The 20,347-nt window shown below is 36.1% G+C and overlaps 1 protein-coding gene across 4 annotated transcripts; it reads left to right on the top strand.

The window, feature by feature from the left end:
• The first annotated feature begins 1,634 nt into the window (after positions 1-1,634).
• LOC113309507 lies at positions 1,635-19,616 on the top strand. 4 transcript variants are annotated; one of them, XR_003340633.1, is made up of 5 exons: positions 1,635-1,998; positions 2,240-2,339; positions 2,458-2,539; positions 17,409-19,108; positions 19,351-19,616. XR_003340633.1 is itself a non-coding variant. In XM_026557933.1 (4 exons), the coding sequence occupies exon 4, from the start codon at positions 17,453-17,455 to the stop codon at positions 18,896-18,898; it is 1,446 nt and encodes a 481-aa protein (XP_026413718.1). In that variant the 5' UTR covers positions 1,635-1,998; positions 2,240-2,339; positions 2,458-2,539; positions 17,409-17,452; the 3' UTR covers positions 18,899-19,214. The 4 variants fall into 4 exon arrangements, 1 of the variants encoding a protein (XP_026413718.1); XR_003340635.1 differs by having other exon boundaries at positions 2,458-2,544; XR_003340636.1 differs by lacking the exons at positions 17,409-19,108; positions 19,351-19,616 and adding an exon at positions 17,098-17,230.
• The last annotated feature ends 731 nt before the right edge of the window (positions 19,617-20,347 follow it).

Here is a 20,347-nt window from a genome sequence, read left to right as displayed (position 1 = left end):
TTACTTCCCAAAGGAATCCCAAGATACTTCATTGGAAACGAAGCAATGGGACAACCAAAAGAGTCTGCACTTTCAACCACATTTTCTGCATCACCCACTGCTACCAATGCACTGTTACTGTAATTAACTTTGAGGCCAGAAATCAACTCAAAAGCTAACAGAACATGCTTTAAATTTTTGACCTGCTCAACATCATCATCAAGAAATACTATAAGATCATCCACAAATTGCAGATGAGTCACATCTGTGGCATTAACTTATTCTCAAGATTTCAGAGTAAATTGATTGGCTATAATAAATAAGTCTGTCCATTTAGATTTTGGGATTGGTATCAATTTACAAGGGCTTGCACCTTGGCATAAGCCTAATTCATATTTGTTGTGATTTCACCATTTTCTGACTGAAAGCTTTATTTTCAAGATTGAAATTTAAATTTTGGTTTGTGGGTAGAATATGATTTAATGACCCAGTGATATGATTCAGTACTGACTCAGTCCATTTCACTCTAACTTTTAGGGGGGAAAATCATTTATGTTGAAAATGATACTCCCTATGTTCATTTTTAATAGGCTGGTTTCCTAAAATAAATGTTTCAAAAAAATAGGCTGGTTTCCTAATTGGGAAAGTCAAATGTTATTTTAGTTTTTTGGGACCACTTTTTCTCTTAACTTCTTTTGATGACAAGTGTCATGTGGACCATTTCACTATACTTCTTTTGCTGACAAGTGTTATGGGAACCATTTTACTTCACTTCTTTTATTGACAAGTGTCATGAGGACCACTTTCAATGATTAGTTCTTTTAATTTCCTTAATTTTCTCTAAAAACAAAACCAGCCTATTAAAAAAAACAGAGGGAGTATAAAATTCATCAAAATATGATCCACATAGAGAATAAACCAGTTCAATCATTATTCATTCATCAAAGTAAGTTTTATTTCTTTTTCAACTCCAAATACTTATTTGCAAAGTATGAAGTCATCGAATTAAACCTTCATGACTAATTTTCTAGACACAACAACATAAATTAAACACCGCCCTGCCTGGGTTGTAACCCAATGATGTGCAGCAACTATCACAATCCTTCGCACTTGGGCATCTATCTGGTTGGAGAAAACAGGAACCCTTGATCTTGTCTGTTTGTATTGCTGTTGTTGCTGCACCATCTGCATAACGACACAAATAATTGTCATTAATCACGTTTTACATATCTTTCCCAACATTTCAAGAACAAAAAAGAAAAAAAGAAATCGCCCCAATGGATATCACACTTGTTTACTATTTAGAGAAAAAAAAGGTATTGATTTGGGAGAAACTAAAATATGAAATTCTTAATACAAATATATATACTAACCATTAATCCTTCCTGCTGCTTCAGCTGAGAAACCACCAACAAGCAAAAAGCATAAAAGCCATGATTATTTTCATTAAGGAACTACGCATTTTCATCTTCTGTATTGTTGTTTGATGGACTGATGAGGAATCTAATTTCTTTAAAATCCTAAATTCCTTATGTTCCACGTTGAACGGTGATCGTCACCTTCTCACAGAATTGCTCCGTTTCACTCTTACTCACTTTTGTTAACAAAACAAAGAAATTTTTCGGCCAAAAAAATTAAAAAATCTCCGAAGACTTCTCCATCTTTTTTCATTCCAAACAATTTTCCCATTATCGCGGAAAAATCCTAAAAAGCAAAATCTTTTCTGTGTCTCCATGATCCTTCTATTTCTTTTCTCTTCTCACAACCATATTTTGATCTTAAGACCCTATTCGTTCATCTTAAACCTAAACGCTATTTTAGAGGAAGAGTACATTGTTGGTGTCACTGATTTGTGTGGATTTCATGGAGTCAGAGATGGGTTTGTGCGATTTGGAATCTTCCAAGGGTTTGAGGAGCGAACGTAGATGCAGAACGAGTTTCTCATGGATTTGAGTTAGACCCGAAATTAACAAAGTTTTCTCTGATTGTATTCTCTTTTCAACTAAGGATTTAAGACGGGTATGATTTAGGTGATGCTGTGGATTAGGGTTTTTGTATGAACAAATAAGGAACAAGAAGACTACCAACAGAGTCTTCCCAATCAACAACTCCCAATGCATATGAACTGTTTGTTTATATGCCTGAATGACCAGAATACATGCAGCTTTTGTTTTTCAATTTACCAACAGAGTTTTCCCATTAAAACTTTGAGGTCTTAATCTGTCTGATGTGTGAAGTGTATAGTGTGCTTATCTTGCAGGTACTGGGTTGTTCATGAGTTTTTCAGCTAATTCTCAAAGGCGGGAAGGTCCTTGGAATCAATATCAATAAAAAGTAACAGTTTAGTACCAAAACCTAAGGTAAGCCTCATTGCATAATCTGTTTTTATTTTATGTTAACGTAGTTTGTTGTGTATTTTGATTAATTCATATGCAACAAATTTTGATTATGAATGGATGTCAAATTTATTGATTGCAGGAATGTGAGAGCTTCTTCACTGACATCATTTGGTCCTCTTTCTGATTTCTTTGCAATCAGTTCTGGCCATGGTGGGAGCAAGGTAAGGTAAGTAACGGATGTGGCTTTTATCTGTCTGTGCATATAAGCCACATCATAACCTATAATATGCATTCATCTTATTGTGTACTACAGTCGGTACTTAGTATTAGCATGCATTTTCGTCCCTTCTGAGTATCTTGCTCCTGGCCATTACAAGCTTACATAGAAATACCTATAAATTGACGTGAACAAATTCCAAAGGTTCAATTCAATTACTATTTGAGATAAAAAAAAAGTTGAAGAAAAATCCACTATAAAGCGAAAACAAAAACTGAACCTCAAAATCATATCTGAGTTTCACTAATTTTATGTCTCATTCTTTCCCTTAAGGGACCTTGGTAATCATCCCTAGGAAGGTAGGAGATGTATTATTAGATCCTGCTCCATGAACTATTCCTGTCTAAAACTCCAATTTCATTTACAGTGGCAACTAGGGTAGGGTAACATTTGTTGGTTTAGGATTTCACAATAATTGTTCACCAAAACTATCACCCTTAAGGACAGTAAAAGTACAAGTTTTAGTTTACAGTTTTGATGTTGATGCTGGATGATGGTTTATCAAAATTGATTCTAGTTGTAGAGATAGTGGTAAACAGGGTCTTTTCAGACTTGTGAAGAAAACAATTTTTTAGATTTAAATTTAAACAGCCAAATAAATTTGTTTGAAAACTTTAGGGAAAAACACCAAGACTTGGATTCCACCATTGACCCATTATTTGATAAATTCTAATAATTAATATTCATGCAATTTTTCTTTTAGAGTGATTCTAATATTATGCCTTTTTGTATATTTTTGAAGTAATAATTGTAATCACAAAGTATAAAACATCAAAAGTTTTTAAACCCCAGCATGCTTCATCAAAATAATTCACAACTATTCAATAAAAACTAATATTTCAAATTCAATTCCATGCAAATAATCAAATAATAATATTGCAAATAAATAATAAAGTTAGAATTATACCATAAATAAGGACCAATGGCTTCCTCCGTCGCCTTGGCTAAGGGGTTTAGCTCCTCATATCAAAAACTTGCTCAAAATTGCTTAATAGGTGTTTTTATTGATGAATATGGTGATAAAGAGAAGTTTGCAACGCTGTATAAACGTTACAGCGTCACTGTTACAAAGATGAGTAATGCCGTTTATAAACAATACATATCTAGCGTAGTTGAACTACGACACTCGTTTCTGGTTTTAAGACTATTGAGGAACGACTGCCTTAGCAGGTCTGTTCTTCCTCTTCTTCTTCCTCCTCGAACAACAACAGCAGCAGCACTGTAACTCTCTGTAATCGCTTCTCCTCGGCTCTCCTCTACACCCAATTCTCTCCTAAGGGTTTTCTAACCCTTCTATGACAAAAACCCAACTATATATAGCCTTCAGATTCCCTAGAAACTCGATCAAATTCGAGAATAAATCTCTTATTCTTCACGTGCAGTTTGAACAATAATTCCATCTGTCGATCTTTGTATGCGTCTGTTGTCTATTCTATTGCTCCCAAAATCTTCTCTGACTTGAACTCGACTAAATACATGGTTGTACAGCGTAGAAAATCCCCCAAAAATCTCTCACCAATCTTTGAAACTCAAAACAGAACACCGTGTCCTGTTAGGACTTTGATTACTTCTCCCGGCCATTCCAGCCCAATTGGTTGGGTCCAATTGATTGTACTAGGCCTGTTTAGTCATGTAGATTCCATACATACCAAATACAACAATTGAATCTCCTAAAATCACGTCCGAAATTCGATCTCCAAATCTGTCAGACGCTGCATAGTCCTTTCCCGCGAAAACTTGTATTTGAATTATGAAGATGACCTCCCCTTATCCAGTTCCGGTTTCCCTTTAGCAGATGCCTGGAAATGGGTCACCCCTTAGTAATTAGGTTACCCCTTATCCAAAGTGAGAGTCCGTATAGTAATTTTCTCCCACGGGCGCAAAAACCATTTTTTTAGCCAATTTCGCCGCAAAAGCCTTATTTTTTCAAAAACACCTACAAATAAATAAAATAACCAATTAAGTACAAAATCGAGCACTAACACTATATACAATTGAGATATATTAGACACATAAATGCGTCTATCAAATACACCAAACTTATTATTTGCTAGTCCTCGAGCAAATCTAATCTAAAATAAAATGACTACACTTAGCACGTGCAATAAGCCGTTAAACCACTAGGTGGCCCTAGTGGCGGAGTGTTGTCTCCGGAGGGTTTACCAGAGGTGTACCCACAAAACCTTTACTCCTAATTGGTCACAAGTATCCAAAGAGCTATGAGGACATACATATTCTCAACCTATCTCCAAGTAACTAGAATGCCAGAGAAATTAAAGGTGTCAGCTCTAAAGCTAACTGAAGAGAAGGGGAGACACATCCACACGACTGCTAGATAAAGAGATATCCGCTATACAGCTAGATAAACATTGTAAGATGCGTCCGCTGCTTTACAGCTGGATAAGATTAGGAGAGAGATAAAAATGAGAGGGACATCTGCTACACAGCTGGACTAATTACGTGTGATGAGTTAAACCAGTGCTAGAAAGATCTTGTGTCAGATTGAAAGCAGACTAACAAAGCAACCAAAATGCATCTTTCTTCGACTCTCTCACAGTGCCCAGTAGAAACAACGCCTTCTTCGGTCTTCAACTGTTGATGATAAACTGTCGAACCTCATAGAACCTTGACAATTAACTCTTCTCTTCGATTTCTTGCTTGACTTATAAATTTCTTCTTCCCTATGGCCTTATTGAACAAAAAGAACGTAATGATGTTTCATTTTTTTTTTTCATCTTTTTTTTGATATAATGTTACAAGACAAAAATTTACATGGCTATGAGAGAAGGACTTTCAAAACTTGGATCTTCGCAACTTGTGATGTCTTGGTATCATGGATTCTAACAACTTATATTATTTGCTCTTATAACTTCAACTTTGATTTTTGAATTATTCTCTTCTATTGTTGTTTCTAAACCTAAAACGTTTTCACTTTCCTCATAGATTTTGATGTCGCTCCGCTTGTTGATGATGATAAGTTTCTACTGAGAGAGAGTCGCAATCCAGTAACTAAGACTACATTGTGAGGTTTCTTTGTCTTTCTGGCATTTCCTGACCTACTTGCCTTTCCATCATGTATGGTTAGGTCCATCACGGTTACCCTCTAAAAAGAACAAGTTCTCTCCTGAATTTCAAGGATCTCAATGTTTTTTTCTCTAATGTCTCAATAAGTTGTTATCTCTAGCATTCCAATTTCTATCTTTTCGGTGAGAAACAGTATGTAAACTTAGCTAACCGGATACCATGTGACGCTAGAAGTTTCAAAAGTGCAACTAAAAAGTTTCTCCCATACCCCCAAACTTAAATCTAACATTGTCCTCAATGTTTCGCATGAAAGAACAATACCAAAAATATAAGTAACATGAGGAAATAGTAAAGAGAGAGTTCGGAAAGATAGTACCTGAGTGAAGTGAAACCAAAAACTGAATACAAAAATTATACAACATACAAATCGCCTCGATGGTCAATCAAGGGTAAACAGGGTCCTCCAGAGGGACCTCCTCAACATCATCTGTAGGAAAAGGCTCTAAAAAGGGCTTCAATCTCTGACCGTTAACCTTTGAAGAACTAGTACCATCTAATGTCTCAATCTCAATAGTGCCATGAGGAAAAACAGTACGGACCACAAAAGGACCTGTCCACCGAGAGCGCAGTTTCCCGGGGAATAGATGCAAACAAGTGTCATACAGAAGAACTTTTTGACCTGGAGAAAATGACTTCCGTAATATGTTCCTATCATGCACAAGTTTCATTTTGTTCTTATACTCCTTCGCACTATCGTAAGCATCTATACGAATCTCGTCCAACTCATTGAGCTGGAGTTTCCTATGGGCTCCTGCCTTGTCAAGTGAAAAATTTAGTTGCTTAACAGCCCAATAAGCTCCGTGTTCTAACTCAACAGGTAAGTGACATGCCTTGCCATAAACAAGCCGATAAAGCGACATTCCAATGGGGGTCTTAAACGCAGTACGGTAAGCTCATAAGGCATCAGTAAGCCTAGACGACCAGTCTTTCCGATTAGGATTAACTGTTTTCTCTAATATACGTTTTATCTCCCTATTGGAAACCTCTACCTGACCACTAGTCTGTGGATGATACGGGGTAGCTACCTTATGTGTAATACCATATTTCTTCATCAGAAGCCTAAAAATCCCATTACAAAAGTGCGACCCTCCATCACTAATTATAGCTCGCGGTGTACCAAAACGTGTAAGTATATTATTTTTCAAGAACTCAATCACAACCCTATGGTCATTGGTTTTACACGCAACCGCCTCAATCCACTTAGAGACATAGTCTACGGCGACAAGGATGTATAGGTTACCAAAAGAATTAGGAAACGGACCCATAAAGTCAATACCCCACACATCAAAGACCTCAACAATTAAAATAAGGTTCAAGGGCATCATGTTCCTACGGGAAATGGTTCCTAATTTCTGGCATCGTTCACAAGTAACGCAGTGACTGTGGGAGTCTTTAAACAACGAAGGCTAATAGAATCCACACTGCAATATTTTAGCAACAGTTTTCTTAGCACTAAAGTGACCCCCACAAGCATGATCATGACAAAAGGAAATAATACTGGACTGGTCACTCTCAGGTATACATCTCCTAATAATCTGGTCTGGGCAATACTTAAACAAATAAGGATCATCCCAAAAGAAGTGCTTAACCTCAGCTAAAAATCTAGAACGATCTTGTTTACCCCAATGTTGGGGCATTCGACCAGTAACAAGATAGTTCACTATATTTGCATACCAAGGTAATTGGGTAACAAAGAACAATTGTTCATCAGGAAAGCTATCCCTTATAGGAAGGGAATCATCTGGGGAACTAACAACTAGCCTAGACAAGTGATCTGCTACAACATTTTCGGCACCCTTTTTGTCTCTAATGTCTAGAGAAAACTCTTGCAACAACAGAATCCACCTAATCAATCTAGATTTAGTATCCTTCTTAGACAAAAGATATTTTAAAGCAGCATGATCAGTATATATGATGATCTTAGAACCTAAGAGATATGGTCTAAACTTGTCTAAGGCAAACACAATGGCTAATAGTTCCTTCTCGGTAGTGGTATAGTTCAACTGGGCATCATTCAAAGTTTTGCTAGCATAGTAAATCACATGAAGTAACTTATTTTCTCGCTGACCTAGCACAACACCAATAGCATAATCTGAAGCATCACACATGATCTCAAAGGGTAGGTTCCAGTTGGGTGCCTGGACTATGGGGGCGGTAGTGAGTAATGACTTAAGCTTCTCAAAAGCCTCTAAACAAGCATCATCAAAGACAAACTTAACATCTTTTGCAAGCAAATTGCAAAGAGGTCTAGACATCAAGCTAAAATCCTTAATGAAACGACGATAAAAACCAGCATGCCCTAAGAATGACCTAATATCTCTTACGGTTTTTGGGACCGGTAAAGTTTTAATAAGGTCAACTTTGGCTCTATCCACCTCTATACCCTTTGAAGATACGATATGCCCTAGAACAATTCCTGAACGAACCATAAAGTGACATTTCTCCCAATTAAGCACTAAATTCTTTTCCTTACGCCTAGTCAAAACTAATGACAAATGATGCAAGCACTCATCGAAAGACGAACCAAACACTGAAAAATCATCCATAAAGACCTCCAAAAACCGTTCTACCATGTCAGAAAATATGCTCATCATGCAACGCTGAAAAGTCGCAGGGGCATTACATAGCCCGAAAGGCATGCGTCTATACGCAAAGGTACCAAAGGGACAGGTAAAAGTGGTTTTCTCCTGGTCCTCTGGGGCAATAACGATCTGATTATATCCAGAGTAGCCATTTAAAAAGCAGTAGTGACTATGTCCAGCTAATCTCTCTAGCATCTGGTCGATGAAGGGAAGGGGAAAGTGGTCCTTCCTAGTGACCTTGTTCAATTTCCTATAGTCAATACAAACACGCCAACCCGTGGTCACTCGGGTCGGGATTAACTCATTGTTATCATTCTGGACTACAGTAATACCAGATTTCTTGGGAACAACCTGAACGGGGCTGACCCACTTACTGTCTGAAATAGGGTAGATAATGCCTGCATCTAATAACTTAAGAACCTCAGTTCGAACTACTTCTTTCATATTGGGGTTTAGTCGACGTTGCATCTCCCTAGAAGGTTTGGTGTCTTCCTCTAAATAGATCTGATGCATACAAACAGTAGGGCTTATACCCTTAATGTCTGTTATGGTCCACCCTAAAGCTTCCTTGTTGTTTTTAAGGACGGTTACTAGCCTACTTTCCTGATCTCTATCCAAGTCGGAAGAAACAATCACAGGTAAAGTCTCAGACGGGCCTAAAAACACATACTTCAGGGTATCTGGCAATGGTTTTAGGTCCAACGTAGGAGGCTCTTCTAAAGAAGGAACTAGGGTAGACTTAGAAACTGGTAGTGGTTCGAACTTAGGTTTCCATCCATTACTAGTATCTAACAAAAGGGTTGAATCTAACAAAGCATTCACCTCATTAATTACATTATTATCATCAAAATCAATCCCAAAGTGAGCCAGGCATTTCTCTAATGGATCTTCTAACAAAGTGTTTGGTAATGACTCCTCGACTAATGTTCCTATCATGTTCACCTCTTCTATATTCGAGTCATCTAGTTCAGAGGGTAGCTTACTAATATTAAAAATGTTCAGCTCAATAGTCATATTACCAAAAGACAAATTCATAATACCATTTCGACAGTTAATGATCGTATTGGATGTAGCTAAAAACGGGCGACCTAAAATCACTGGTATTTGGTTCTCTGGGTCAGGGACAGGTTGGGTATCTAGGATAAAAAAATCCACTGGATAAATAAACTTGTCAACCTCTACGAGAACATCTTCGATCACACCACGAGGAATTTTAACGGACCTATCAGCTAACTGAAGTGTCATCTTGGTAGGTTTCATCTCACCAAGTCCTAGCTTAAGGTACACATGATATGGAAGTAAATTCACACTGGCTCCTAAGTCAAGCAAAGCTTTCTCAACACGATACTTACCTATTGTACAAGCAATGGTAGGGGACCCTGGGTCTTTATACTTAGGAGTAGTGGTATTCTGAATAATAGAACTCACATGACTAGCTATGAAGGCTTTCTTCTGGACACTGAGCTTACGCTTTCGCGTACACAAGTCCTTAAGGAACTTGGCATAAGAGGGAATCTGCCTAATTGCATCTAATAATGGAAGGTTGATATTAACCTGCTTAAAAACCTCCAATATATCATTAAAGTTGGAGTCCCTCTTAGTCGGAACTAGCAGCTGGGGAAACGGGGCTCTGGGAACAAAGCCGGGCTTAACATGACCCTCATTGGTCTCTTTAGAGACTCTATCAGTCTCCTCATTTTCTGGCTCATAAGGGTGAACTACAACATGTTCACTTTCAGGTATGTCGACCTTATTATCAACTTTCTTTCCACTCCTAAGGGTTGTACGATTTCTCTCCTCTAGGGTTAGGATCAGTATGACTAGGGAACCTTCCTTCTTCTCTCTCATTGATAAACTTAGCTATTTGGCCGACTTGAAGCTCTAATTTAGCAAAAGACTGGGCGCTATTCTTAAAATTCTGTTTGGTTTCCTCTTGAAAATTACCCTGGCTTTTTACTAACATTTCCTGGCTTTGTGATAGCATCTCCCGGCTCTTCCTTAATATACTAAGGGTTTCCTCTAAGCTAGCTATTCTATTCTCAGATGGGTTCTGGGTCTGACCTGAAGAGTTCTTAGTATAACCAAAACCTGGGGGAGGCTGAGAATTACTAGACTGGCCTTGATTCTGGCCCTTAGACCAAGAGAAATTAGGATGGTTTCTCCAACCAGGGTTGTAGGTCTCTGAGTAGGGGTCAAACTTCTGGCGGTTTTCAAACCTAGCATTGTTATAGACATCATGGGCTTGTTCTTCACTAACCTGACCTTCCCAAAATGAGTTATCGGGCTCTATTCCACAACTAGAGACTTGAGAGGCTCTATTAGGTTCAACAAGGGACCTATTTTTAGATTGACCCATTTCCAAAGCTTCTAACCTTCTGGACAAAGCAGCAAACTTAGCATCTGACGCAAAACTCGTATCTACCATATTGGTGCTACTTCTATTGACCAAGAGTCTTTTAGGGGGTTCAACACAAGATTCTCACTGTTGGGATTTTTCAGCGATAACTCCTAAGAAGGTAAAAGCATCATCAGCATTTTTACTAGTGAACTCACCAGCGCACATAGACTCAACCATGGCTTTGGTCGAATAGTCTAAACCATCATAAATAATCTGTACGAGTTTCATATTAACAAATCCATGGTGAGGACACTGAGATAGGAGATCATTGAATCGCTCCAAAAACCTATAAAGAGACTCTCCCTCTTGTTGCACACTAGCACTAATTTTCTGTCTAACAGCTGCAGTTTTATGCTTAGGGTAGAATTTCATATAGAAAACAGCAATAAGTTCCTGCCATGTTTCAATGGATTCAGATGGTAGGTTGTTCAGCCAGGTCTTGGCTTTATCTCTCAAGGAAAAGGGAAACATCTTAAGTTTCAAGACTTCATCAGTAAGGTCTTTTATTCTAATTGTCCCACAGATTTCCTCAAAGTCCCTAATATGGAAATAAGGGTTCTCATCATCTTTTCCTAAGAATATAGGGATCATCTGAAGAATACTAGGTTTTATATCAAAATTAGCCGTAGTGGCTGGCAATTTAATGCCTAATATGGAAATAAGGGTTCTCATCATCTTTTCCTAACGGGGTGAGGAGAATCCGAGCCAAGCAGGCATTGGGACCGGGCAAGGCGAAACCGAGCCACACTAAATTAAAAATCCTAAGCATGCATTGGGACGGAGCGAGGCGAAGCCGAGCCACACCAAATCAAAACTCCTAAACCACGGGGCGTGGCGAAGCCCCTCCACACCAAATAAAAAGGCACGACAGGGCGACGCGAACTCACATCACACCACACCAAAAATATGGTTGAAAGTAAAAAAATTATAGTAGATGGTTTTCGGATCCGCCCGGACGTAGCACGGGCACACAATCTACTACATTTATAATGTTTATTGGATAATGAAAATTAATTAGGGTCCACGCGTGATATTCTGGCATTAACTTTTAGGATTCTCTAGATTTGAAATAAATAAGGCTCTCTTGTTATTTAGATTTTGGGATTTGTATCAATACTAGATTTGTACCCGTGCTACGTAATGAGAATTTTTTTTCTTTTAACTTGGTGGCTGGACTTCCCCCGTCTTGTAGGCCATGTACTTTTTATTTGGTGTGCGCGAGATTTAGGCCCCCTTACCCCATGACGATGATTTGGTATAACGGGGCGACTACATTAAATAGGCGAAGAAAAGATATGAAATATGCGTGTATTTTATTTATTTATTCCTTTTATTCCTTTTATTTTCGAAAAAAAAATAATGTGTTTTTTTTCTTCTTTTCCCTTTATGTGTTAATTTGGAAAAAAAAGAGTTCTAACATGATAGGAACTCGACTTTCAAATTGAATTTAGACTTCCATAAAATTCCAAACACGCTAAGTTAAATTTTCATTTTAGGTTTATAATTTTTAAACTAATCATATATTGCCAAATGTCTTCACCAAAATTCTTGTTTCACAAAATTTAAAAAGGTCTTCTTTCGAATGTTTCCTTAACGTTAAACGTGGAAGCGTTTTTTGTCTAGGCCTTTAAATCATCTGGCGTCAGACATTTTTTTCTTTTAACCAATCTTTTGATTTGTTGTGGCAGGGCTTCGCAATGCCTTTTTGATTTAGCGTGGCGGAGCGAAGTCGAAAATGCATTTTTAATTTGATATGGCGTGGCTTCACCCATCCCATCGCGATGCATTCTTTATTTGGTATGCATTATTAATTTTATGTTGTGTGGCTTCGCTCCGCCACATCACGATGCATACTTATTTGGTGTGGCAGGCGACGCCAAGCAATTTCTATTTGGTGCGGGCGCGGCGCCAGTGTGGTACTTACTGCTTCAAGCCTTTAACCATGTTGGAGCTTGGACCACATTGTTTCCAAATAATTTTCGTCTTCTAGTTTTTGTGATAGGAGAACACATAGGTCAGTTATTACAACAGGATGAAACGAAATCCGATCCTACGAGACAAACTGAACAGTGATATACTCAGCTTTATTTTTACTAAACACCAACAATTATCGGAATCTATAATTCCAATAACTCGTAGTGATCAAGAGATAGGGACTTCATCGGTAGTAGGACCAGTGGTGCCCGTAGGGCCGGTTGTATCGGTAGCCGGAGTTGTAGCGGTAAGGCAGTTTGCCAGTTTGTATCGAGTATAGGAGTAGGAGCAGTAGTTGGGCATTTTGTACCGGTAGCATGAGCAGTAGTAGTAGTAGGACTGTTTGTATCGGCAGTAGGGTGGTAGTTGGACAGTTTGTAACGGAAGTAGGAGCGATCATTTGAGTTCTGGCCATACATTCCTCATAATCTGTTGGGTATTAATATGGGTTTAGAGATATTCGGGTTTGTCCTATCTCCACATTAATTAAATTTTAATGTAAATGGAGTGTCAAGTTCGTGAGGCTGAATAGGAAGGGTGGTTTTGTTCACCATTGAATGTATGAGATTTGACTTTAAAAGCCTAGCTTAATTGGGGCCATAACTTCTAACTGGGGGCCATGTATTACGGGACAAAAAAGGTCACCCAATCCTAATTTGGGTCACCTCTTAAAAAAGTATTTTCTAAATGGCAAAACTGCCCTTATATGATTAGTATTATGAATTAATTAGTTTGATTAGTGTGGTAAGTGTATTTAGATTAAAATCTGATTTTAGGAAAAAAAATTGTGAAAAATGTGTTTTATGTGTTTTATGTATTGAGAAGAAGAAGAGGAGGAGTTTTGAGAGGAAAACCTAGGGTTTTTACAAATGAGTGATTCAAGTGGAGGGAATGAGATTGGTGAAGCTTCAAATAACAACAATGATTGTGTTGATGGTAAGATTGTCTCAACTAATGATATGGGTTGGATGTTTGATGAGGAGATGTTGATAGAGGAAGGCTACCATTGAAACATCCAGTGTTAGGGTCGTTATAGTCGGGTGTAGGATAAACTAACGACTCTCTGTAGTCGTCAGCCTTTTTGAGATTATTTTGACGACTTTCACCTGCAACTTTTACATGTTATGAAAAATCGTTAGCGTTGTTTGATGAACATTGACAACTCTTTCAGCTAGGTCACGCAGAGTCGTTAGTATTTTTTCTTTTAATGTTGCCGACTCTAGTCTAGGGGTTATATACTACTGACGACTCTATCGTTTTTTCCAACATAAGGCAGTTCAAGTTCAACCCAGAGTCTTTACGCACTAATTTGGGGTCGTCAAACTACAGTCGTCATCTTCAACCTAATATGGCGACGACTCTATTCTAACAGGTTAACGATTTGGGGTCGTCAAACTACAGTCGTCATCTTCAACCTAATATTTACACTAACAGGTTAATGATTTTTCATAGAAAAAGCATGCAATGTAAGAGTCGTTAGGGTATTATTTCTTCGATACTAACGACTCTCACTCTGTAACTTCTATTTTTCAGTTACCAATCTCGATTACACAATCAAAAAACAACCAAAACATCGAATAGGAGGTGGGTTTAAGTTCACGTACCCTCTAATTGGACGTGGAGAAGAGAAAGGGGGAGAGGAAGATGAAGATGAAAAGAGAAACTGATTTTATCTTTGATTTAATTAGGGTATATAGACTAAGGGCCTTAATTAGGGTAGTTAATTAGTGAAACTGATTTTTTAATTAGTGAAGGGTAAAATAGTATATTCATATTGCGATATTTACATCCCTGAAAATTTTGGGGGGCAAACAAAATTCCATGGCCCCCAATTAAACTAGGTTTAAAAGGGAAGATTGAGTAAATCTACGGTTTCCTGTGAACTGTTCTCCTGCGTTAGCGGGTGTCGGGTGATTTTATTTGCACACATTACAAAGAGGGAGCTGATTTGAAGGAATTTAATTTGGTTTTAATTATAGCTAAAAAGAATCAAAGATTGAATATATATCGAAAATGTCTACGTGCAGGGGCAGAGCCACGGTAAAACATGGTTGTGCACCAAACTGGTTCCCAAACATAAATTTATGCGGAAATTGGGTTTTATGTTGCTTCCCCACATAGAAAGATTTCTGCCTTCTCCCCTATTAATTTACGTGACTCGTGAATGATATGGCTAGATTGGTACATGTGCTACCCACCAGGTCTTATATCCCATGCGGTATATTATAAACCTTCTTTTGTAGATAGTATTTTTTTGTAGGAATTACTGTTTAGTCCAATTTTTCATGATCCAGTTAATGGCTAGTCCACCCGTGAAAAACATTTACTCCCTAATCCAAAAGCATGTTTTTGGACTAGATTATTTACTCTCTAGTCCAAAAACTTCGTGGAGATTATAAAGTGTATTTTCAAAATACCTAAAACACTCTTCCAGATCTAATTAGTATCAACACATGTAAATGTTACTAGTAGTATGTTACTACATACTAGTAATATCAATACGGTGATAATACATATTAATATGCACTATACTAGTAGTAACAAAAATATCTTACTAATTTATTACTAGTAAATTAGGTAACTACTTTACTATACTAGTTACTACTAATATATTATACTAGCAGTAACTAGTATACTAGTATATACTAGTAGTATACTATATACTAGTATAATAGTACTAGTAGTAACATGTAGTATCAATACATAACAATTTTTTGATATGTAGTATCAATACATAACATACTACATATCAATATATAACATACTACATATCAATATGTAGTATCAATATATAACATACTACATATCAATATATAACATAATACATATTGATATGTAGTATCAATACATAACATAACAATATTGAACATAACATATTGATACTACATATTAATATGTAGTATCAATATTAATATGTAGTATCAATATATAACATATAACTACTAGTACTAGTTACTAGTAGTATACTACATATTACTACTAGTATACTAGTAGTAATATGTTATTACTACTAGTTATTACATACTACATATGTAGTAACATATATATGTATTAATATACATAATATTATATGTTAGGATTAGTAGAGTAATTTTACTCTTTTCAAAACTTTTTTGGACTAACGAGTAAATATGTTTTCCCACTGGACTAGCCATTAATCCGGGTCGGGTTTACTGGAAAGTTCTTTTTTTTTTTTGGTTCACTCCAATGCGAACCCTTCAATAAGAACACTCATGATAATATCTGCAATAGAGTAATCATGATTGTCGTTTCAATCCGTGCGAATCCCGTATAAGATGATTCATTATTTTCAAAACCTGATGAGAACAATAATTATTACAATATCGGAATTAGATGATTTGAACGGAGAAATAAGATGATATCAATTGTTGTTTTGTGACAATGGTTGTATTTGATGATATAAATTTTGTAAAGGTACCAACTTACTCTCAATAACAGACTCTCCGGTCATTAGTTATTCCTCATAATCTAATTCGTTATTTTCTCCGTGCTCATCCAGTTTTCTATCAACGGATTCATTCTTCTACACCGTCTGTGCAAATCATCCACGAAGCACTACTTATCATATATATACCTTTTGTTTTTTCGTAGCTAAGCTTTTACCTCTTGCATGCCATAGCTAAGCTTTTATCGTCAGTGGAAGTCATCCACGAAACACTACTTACAGTAAAACATCTATAAAATAATAGGTTTGGGACCACCCAAATATTTTTATTTTAAAGAGATATTACTTAATCGATAAAATAATAATTTATTATTTTATACATCTACTTACAGTAATAATCGTTATCTAATAATATAACAATAATATATTTAAAGAATAATTCTTAATTTAATTTTTTTTCGGAAAAAACGAGAATTTTCATATACAAAAATAAAAATAGAGTATCTTAGGAATAAATTACAAAGCTTTGGTTGGTGACCTAGCAACAAGCTTTGGTTGGTAACCTAGTTCAAATAATAAATATCGAAATAGATTTTTAAAAGTGAAAAATATAGAAAAGGATAAAAAAAACATTAATGGAAATATTTTTAAAACGGTATGCGTTTGTTTTTATAGTAATAAATCTTATTAATTTCATTGAAAAAAGATTTTTATACAACAAATTGTTATTTGAACTTCGGAGAAAAATTAATCCTTGATTATTAATTTTAACAAAGAACAAGAACTAAAACCAACATTGAATCATATTTTGAGAAAAATTAATGTGTATGAAAATTATTATTTTTTTCTAATGGAATTATTAGACATCATATTAGATTATTAATTTTAAATCAAATTTTGGCCATCTCTATACCATCATATTTTAATATCAAACATCTATTAGATTTGACCATACTTTATAGATATGTTGATAGTAGGCTTGCCTCAATGTAAATACAGGGTAAGTGCAGTCTCCAATTGCATTGATACTAACTTGGAACATTCGTGATTCCTACCAGGATAACATTATTGAAACCAGACGACCATCGTTGTTATAACACCTAACTTCATTCGATGAACCTTGAGCTCTGAGGATCGGGCAATAACCGAGTCAACTCACTCCAAAAATCGGTTTTGAAAATCCATGAAAGCTTGATTTCTAATCTGTCTTTTACTTTGATTTATGATTAATTATCTCCTTTTAATCCTGTTTCAGTAATGGTTGTGGAATCCAATTTTTAAAATCACTAATTTCTTTTCTCAGTTTTAGAACATTAGATCTTTGGTTTCTGAGTTTTTCTTCCTTTCTAATGAGTTGGTAATTTTTCAGATCTCTGATCAATCATTTGATGGGGATACCAGTGGTGGAAAAGTATGAAGATTGCAGTTGGGCAAATAACAGTCATGTGGCCAGCAGTGGTGCTAACCATCTTCCTTGTGTTGATGGTCCAAATTAGTAGTTCAGAAGGTCTCCTTCATTCATTGAAATGCGAAATTTCAACAAATCATCTCCAAAATACAAGTAAGAATTCTCATATACACTATGAAGAAGAATTTCAGCAGTTTTACCAATTGGGTTATCATCAACTTCAATCACATTTTCAAAACAGTAACCCAAACCAGAAAATTCAAAAAAATTTGGCTCTCAAGTTTTGGTCAATCATTCTCCGAGATTATAGCAACGCTCCTAAAGAAAAGCAGACAATCTCCATGTTACCAAAATTTTCTGAATCCCGAATATATTATCTCCAATATTACAGAAATAATTTTGGTTATAAACTGATTCTAGTTTTACTCCCATATCCAATTCAATCTAGGGTTTCCCAAGACAAAAAATCCTTTACTTGTTTATCATATATATGCAAACCCTTCCTCAATACCCAAGAGTATATTAAGAAGGAGAAAAAGATCAGAAAAGCTCAACTCTTATACCAAATTCCAATACAGAGAAAACAATCCTATCTATCAGGCAAAAGTATGTCTTCTTCTCAAGGATATCGCATCAATCAATTATCCAGACAGCTAAGGAATGCAAATATTGATTTAAATGCAAACCAAAGAAGAACAGTTGGTTCAACTCAATTGATCAACCAGGCTGCAGACCAATGGACTTATAGAATTCTAGGAAAGCTGAAGGAGAAAACCAAGATGAAGATGAGAATCATAAGGGAAGAAATCAATTCTTTGTGCGGTAAATATCAGAATAAGGAGATTAGAATCATGGGGCATAACCTATTGCTTATCAGACTCAACAATGAAGCTGAAACAGATGAAGTAATAGCAGATGGTCCTTGGCTAATTGATGGAGTGTTATTTCATGTTCAGAAGTTTCACAACAACATTCCTCTGAAAGATTATGTATTTGATAAGCAAATTTTTAACATTCAATTCAAATACTTGAGGTTGGAGCATATGAATGTAGCTGTGATAGATGAAGCCATAAACTACAGGGGAAGGAAGATCTCAACAAAGCCAAAGAACTGCAGACCTAAAGCAGGAACTACAGTTAAAGCCAGAATTGAAGTGAACTTGAATAAACCCCTCCACAGAGGAGGATGGTGGACGACACTTACAAATGAAGATGTTTGGATCAGATATCACTGGGAAATGCAGCCGAAGAACATCTGCCAAAAATATTTTGTCATTGTCCATGATGAGGAAAATTGTGAGTATACTTCTCATTTGCTCTATCTAGACTCCTTGTCTACTGCTGAATATGAAGCTCTTCTTAAAGAGGACAGCGAAACCAATAAGGATAAAGAAAAAAGTAGCTCAACTACTTACATGGAGGAAGAACTAGCTGAAGATGGTAATTTATAAGATTCAAGAAATGTCAAAAGAATGATAAATTCCAATCTCAACTCTGAGCCTTTAATGAACCCTCACAACATCCATATTCAACCTCCTGAAACTACTTAGGCACAAGATACTACTAATTTGGATCAACAACACAACACAATGATGGAATCGGATGAACCAACTGCAATGATATCTGCACCCATGGATGATTGTGTCAGAGTCTCCTCTCAGGTATACACAAAAAACTTTGTGCTTTTTTTATTTCTTCAAGTATTTTAAATCTCTCAACCAAACCATGAAGCTACTTGCCTGGTATGTTCAAGGATTAGCAAAAAAGTTTACAAAACATCAAATCTTTGTCTTAATAAAAAAACAAGATCCAGATTTTCTGTTTTTAACTGAAACAAAAATTGACAAAAGTAGAATGATTGAATTTGCTAATTCTTTGAATTATTGCAATCATGCTTGCATAGACAGAGTTGGACTAGCTGGTGGCCTTATCTTGATGTGGAAAGATAGAATTAAACGTGAAGTTCAAGAAGCCTCTAATAATATTATTCATGTTGTACCTAAACTTCATCAAGCTAAAACAGATGTTTAGATTTCTTTCATGTATGGTTCCACATATTCTGATCTTAAAAAAATTCAATGGGAATTCATGAATAGAATCAGTGAATCTGCTAGTCAGCCTTGGCTTGTCATTGGTGATCTTAATGTGCACCTTCATAGTTCAGATGCCACTTCTACAATATCTCAAGATGATAAATTTTTTCAAGAACAAATTAATGATTGTGGTCTCATGGATTTAGGGTATATTGGTAGAGACTTTACCTGGTCTAGTAACAATATGGGTACTGGCACAAGAAAATCTAGAATAGACATGGCTTTAGGGAATCAACAGTGGTGTAATGAATTCCCTAGTGATAAATTATATCATCTTGTCCAAGCTGGTTCTGATCATTGTCCAATTATGTTGAACATTGAAAGTAATAATCATAATTTGCGGAAACCTTTTAAATTTTATGTTATGTGGATTAAGCATGCAAGTTTCAAGAACCAACTGGAAATTGCTTGGAACACAGATATCATAGGTTCACCTGCTCATCAACTAAATGAGAAACATAAGATCACCAGAAAAAGACTCTCCATTTGGAATAAAATAGAATTTGGTGACATAGATACTAATGTCAATTCTCTGCAAAATTAGTTACTTTCCATTCAGAATGAACCCTTATCTAGAATACAAAATGATAAACTTGAGGTTAACAAAAAACTAGAATTCTGGTTTGAGGTCAAAACTGAATTTTATAAACAAAAATCAGGAGATAGGTTTATCATTGATGTAGACAACAATTCTAAATACTTTCATACTCTTGCTAATAGAAGAATGCATAGGAAAAAAATTAATTGCTAATATGATATGAATGGTAACTTATTTGACAAGAGAGATGACATGGTTAATATTCTCAT

This window comes from Papaver somniferum, chromosome 9 (genome assembly GCF_003573695.1).
Source record: "Papaver somniferum cultivar HN1 chromosome 9, ASM357369v1, whole genome shotgun sequence".
Lineage (NCBI taxonomy): Eukaryota > Viridiplantae > Streptophyta > Magnoliopsida > Ranunculales > Papaveraceae > Papaver > Papaver somniferum.
This window is presented reverse-complemented; position numbering and strand designations above follow the sequence as displayed.

Bases quoted from the DNA above. Each gene is read 5' to 3' on its own strand.
- LOC113309507 (XM_026557933.1), top strand. From the start codon at position 17,453: ATGAAGATTGCAGTTGGGCAAATAACAGTCATGTGGCCAGCAGTGGTG.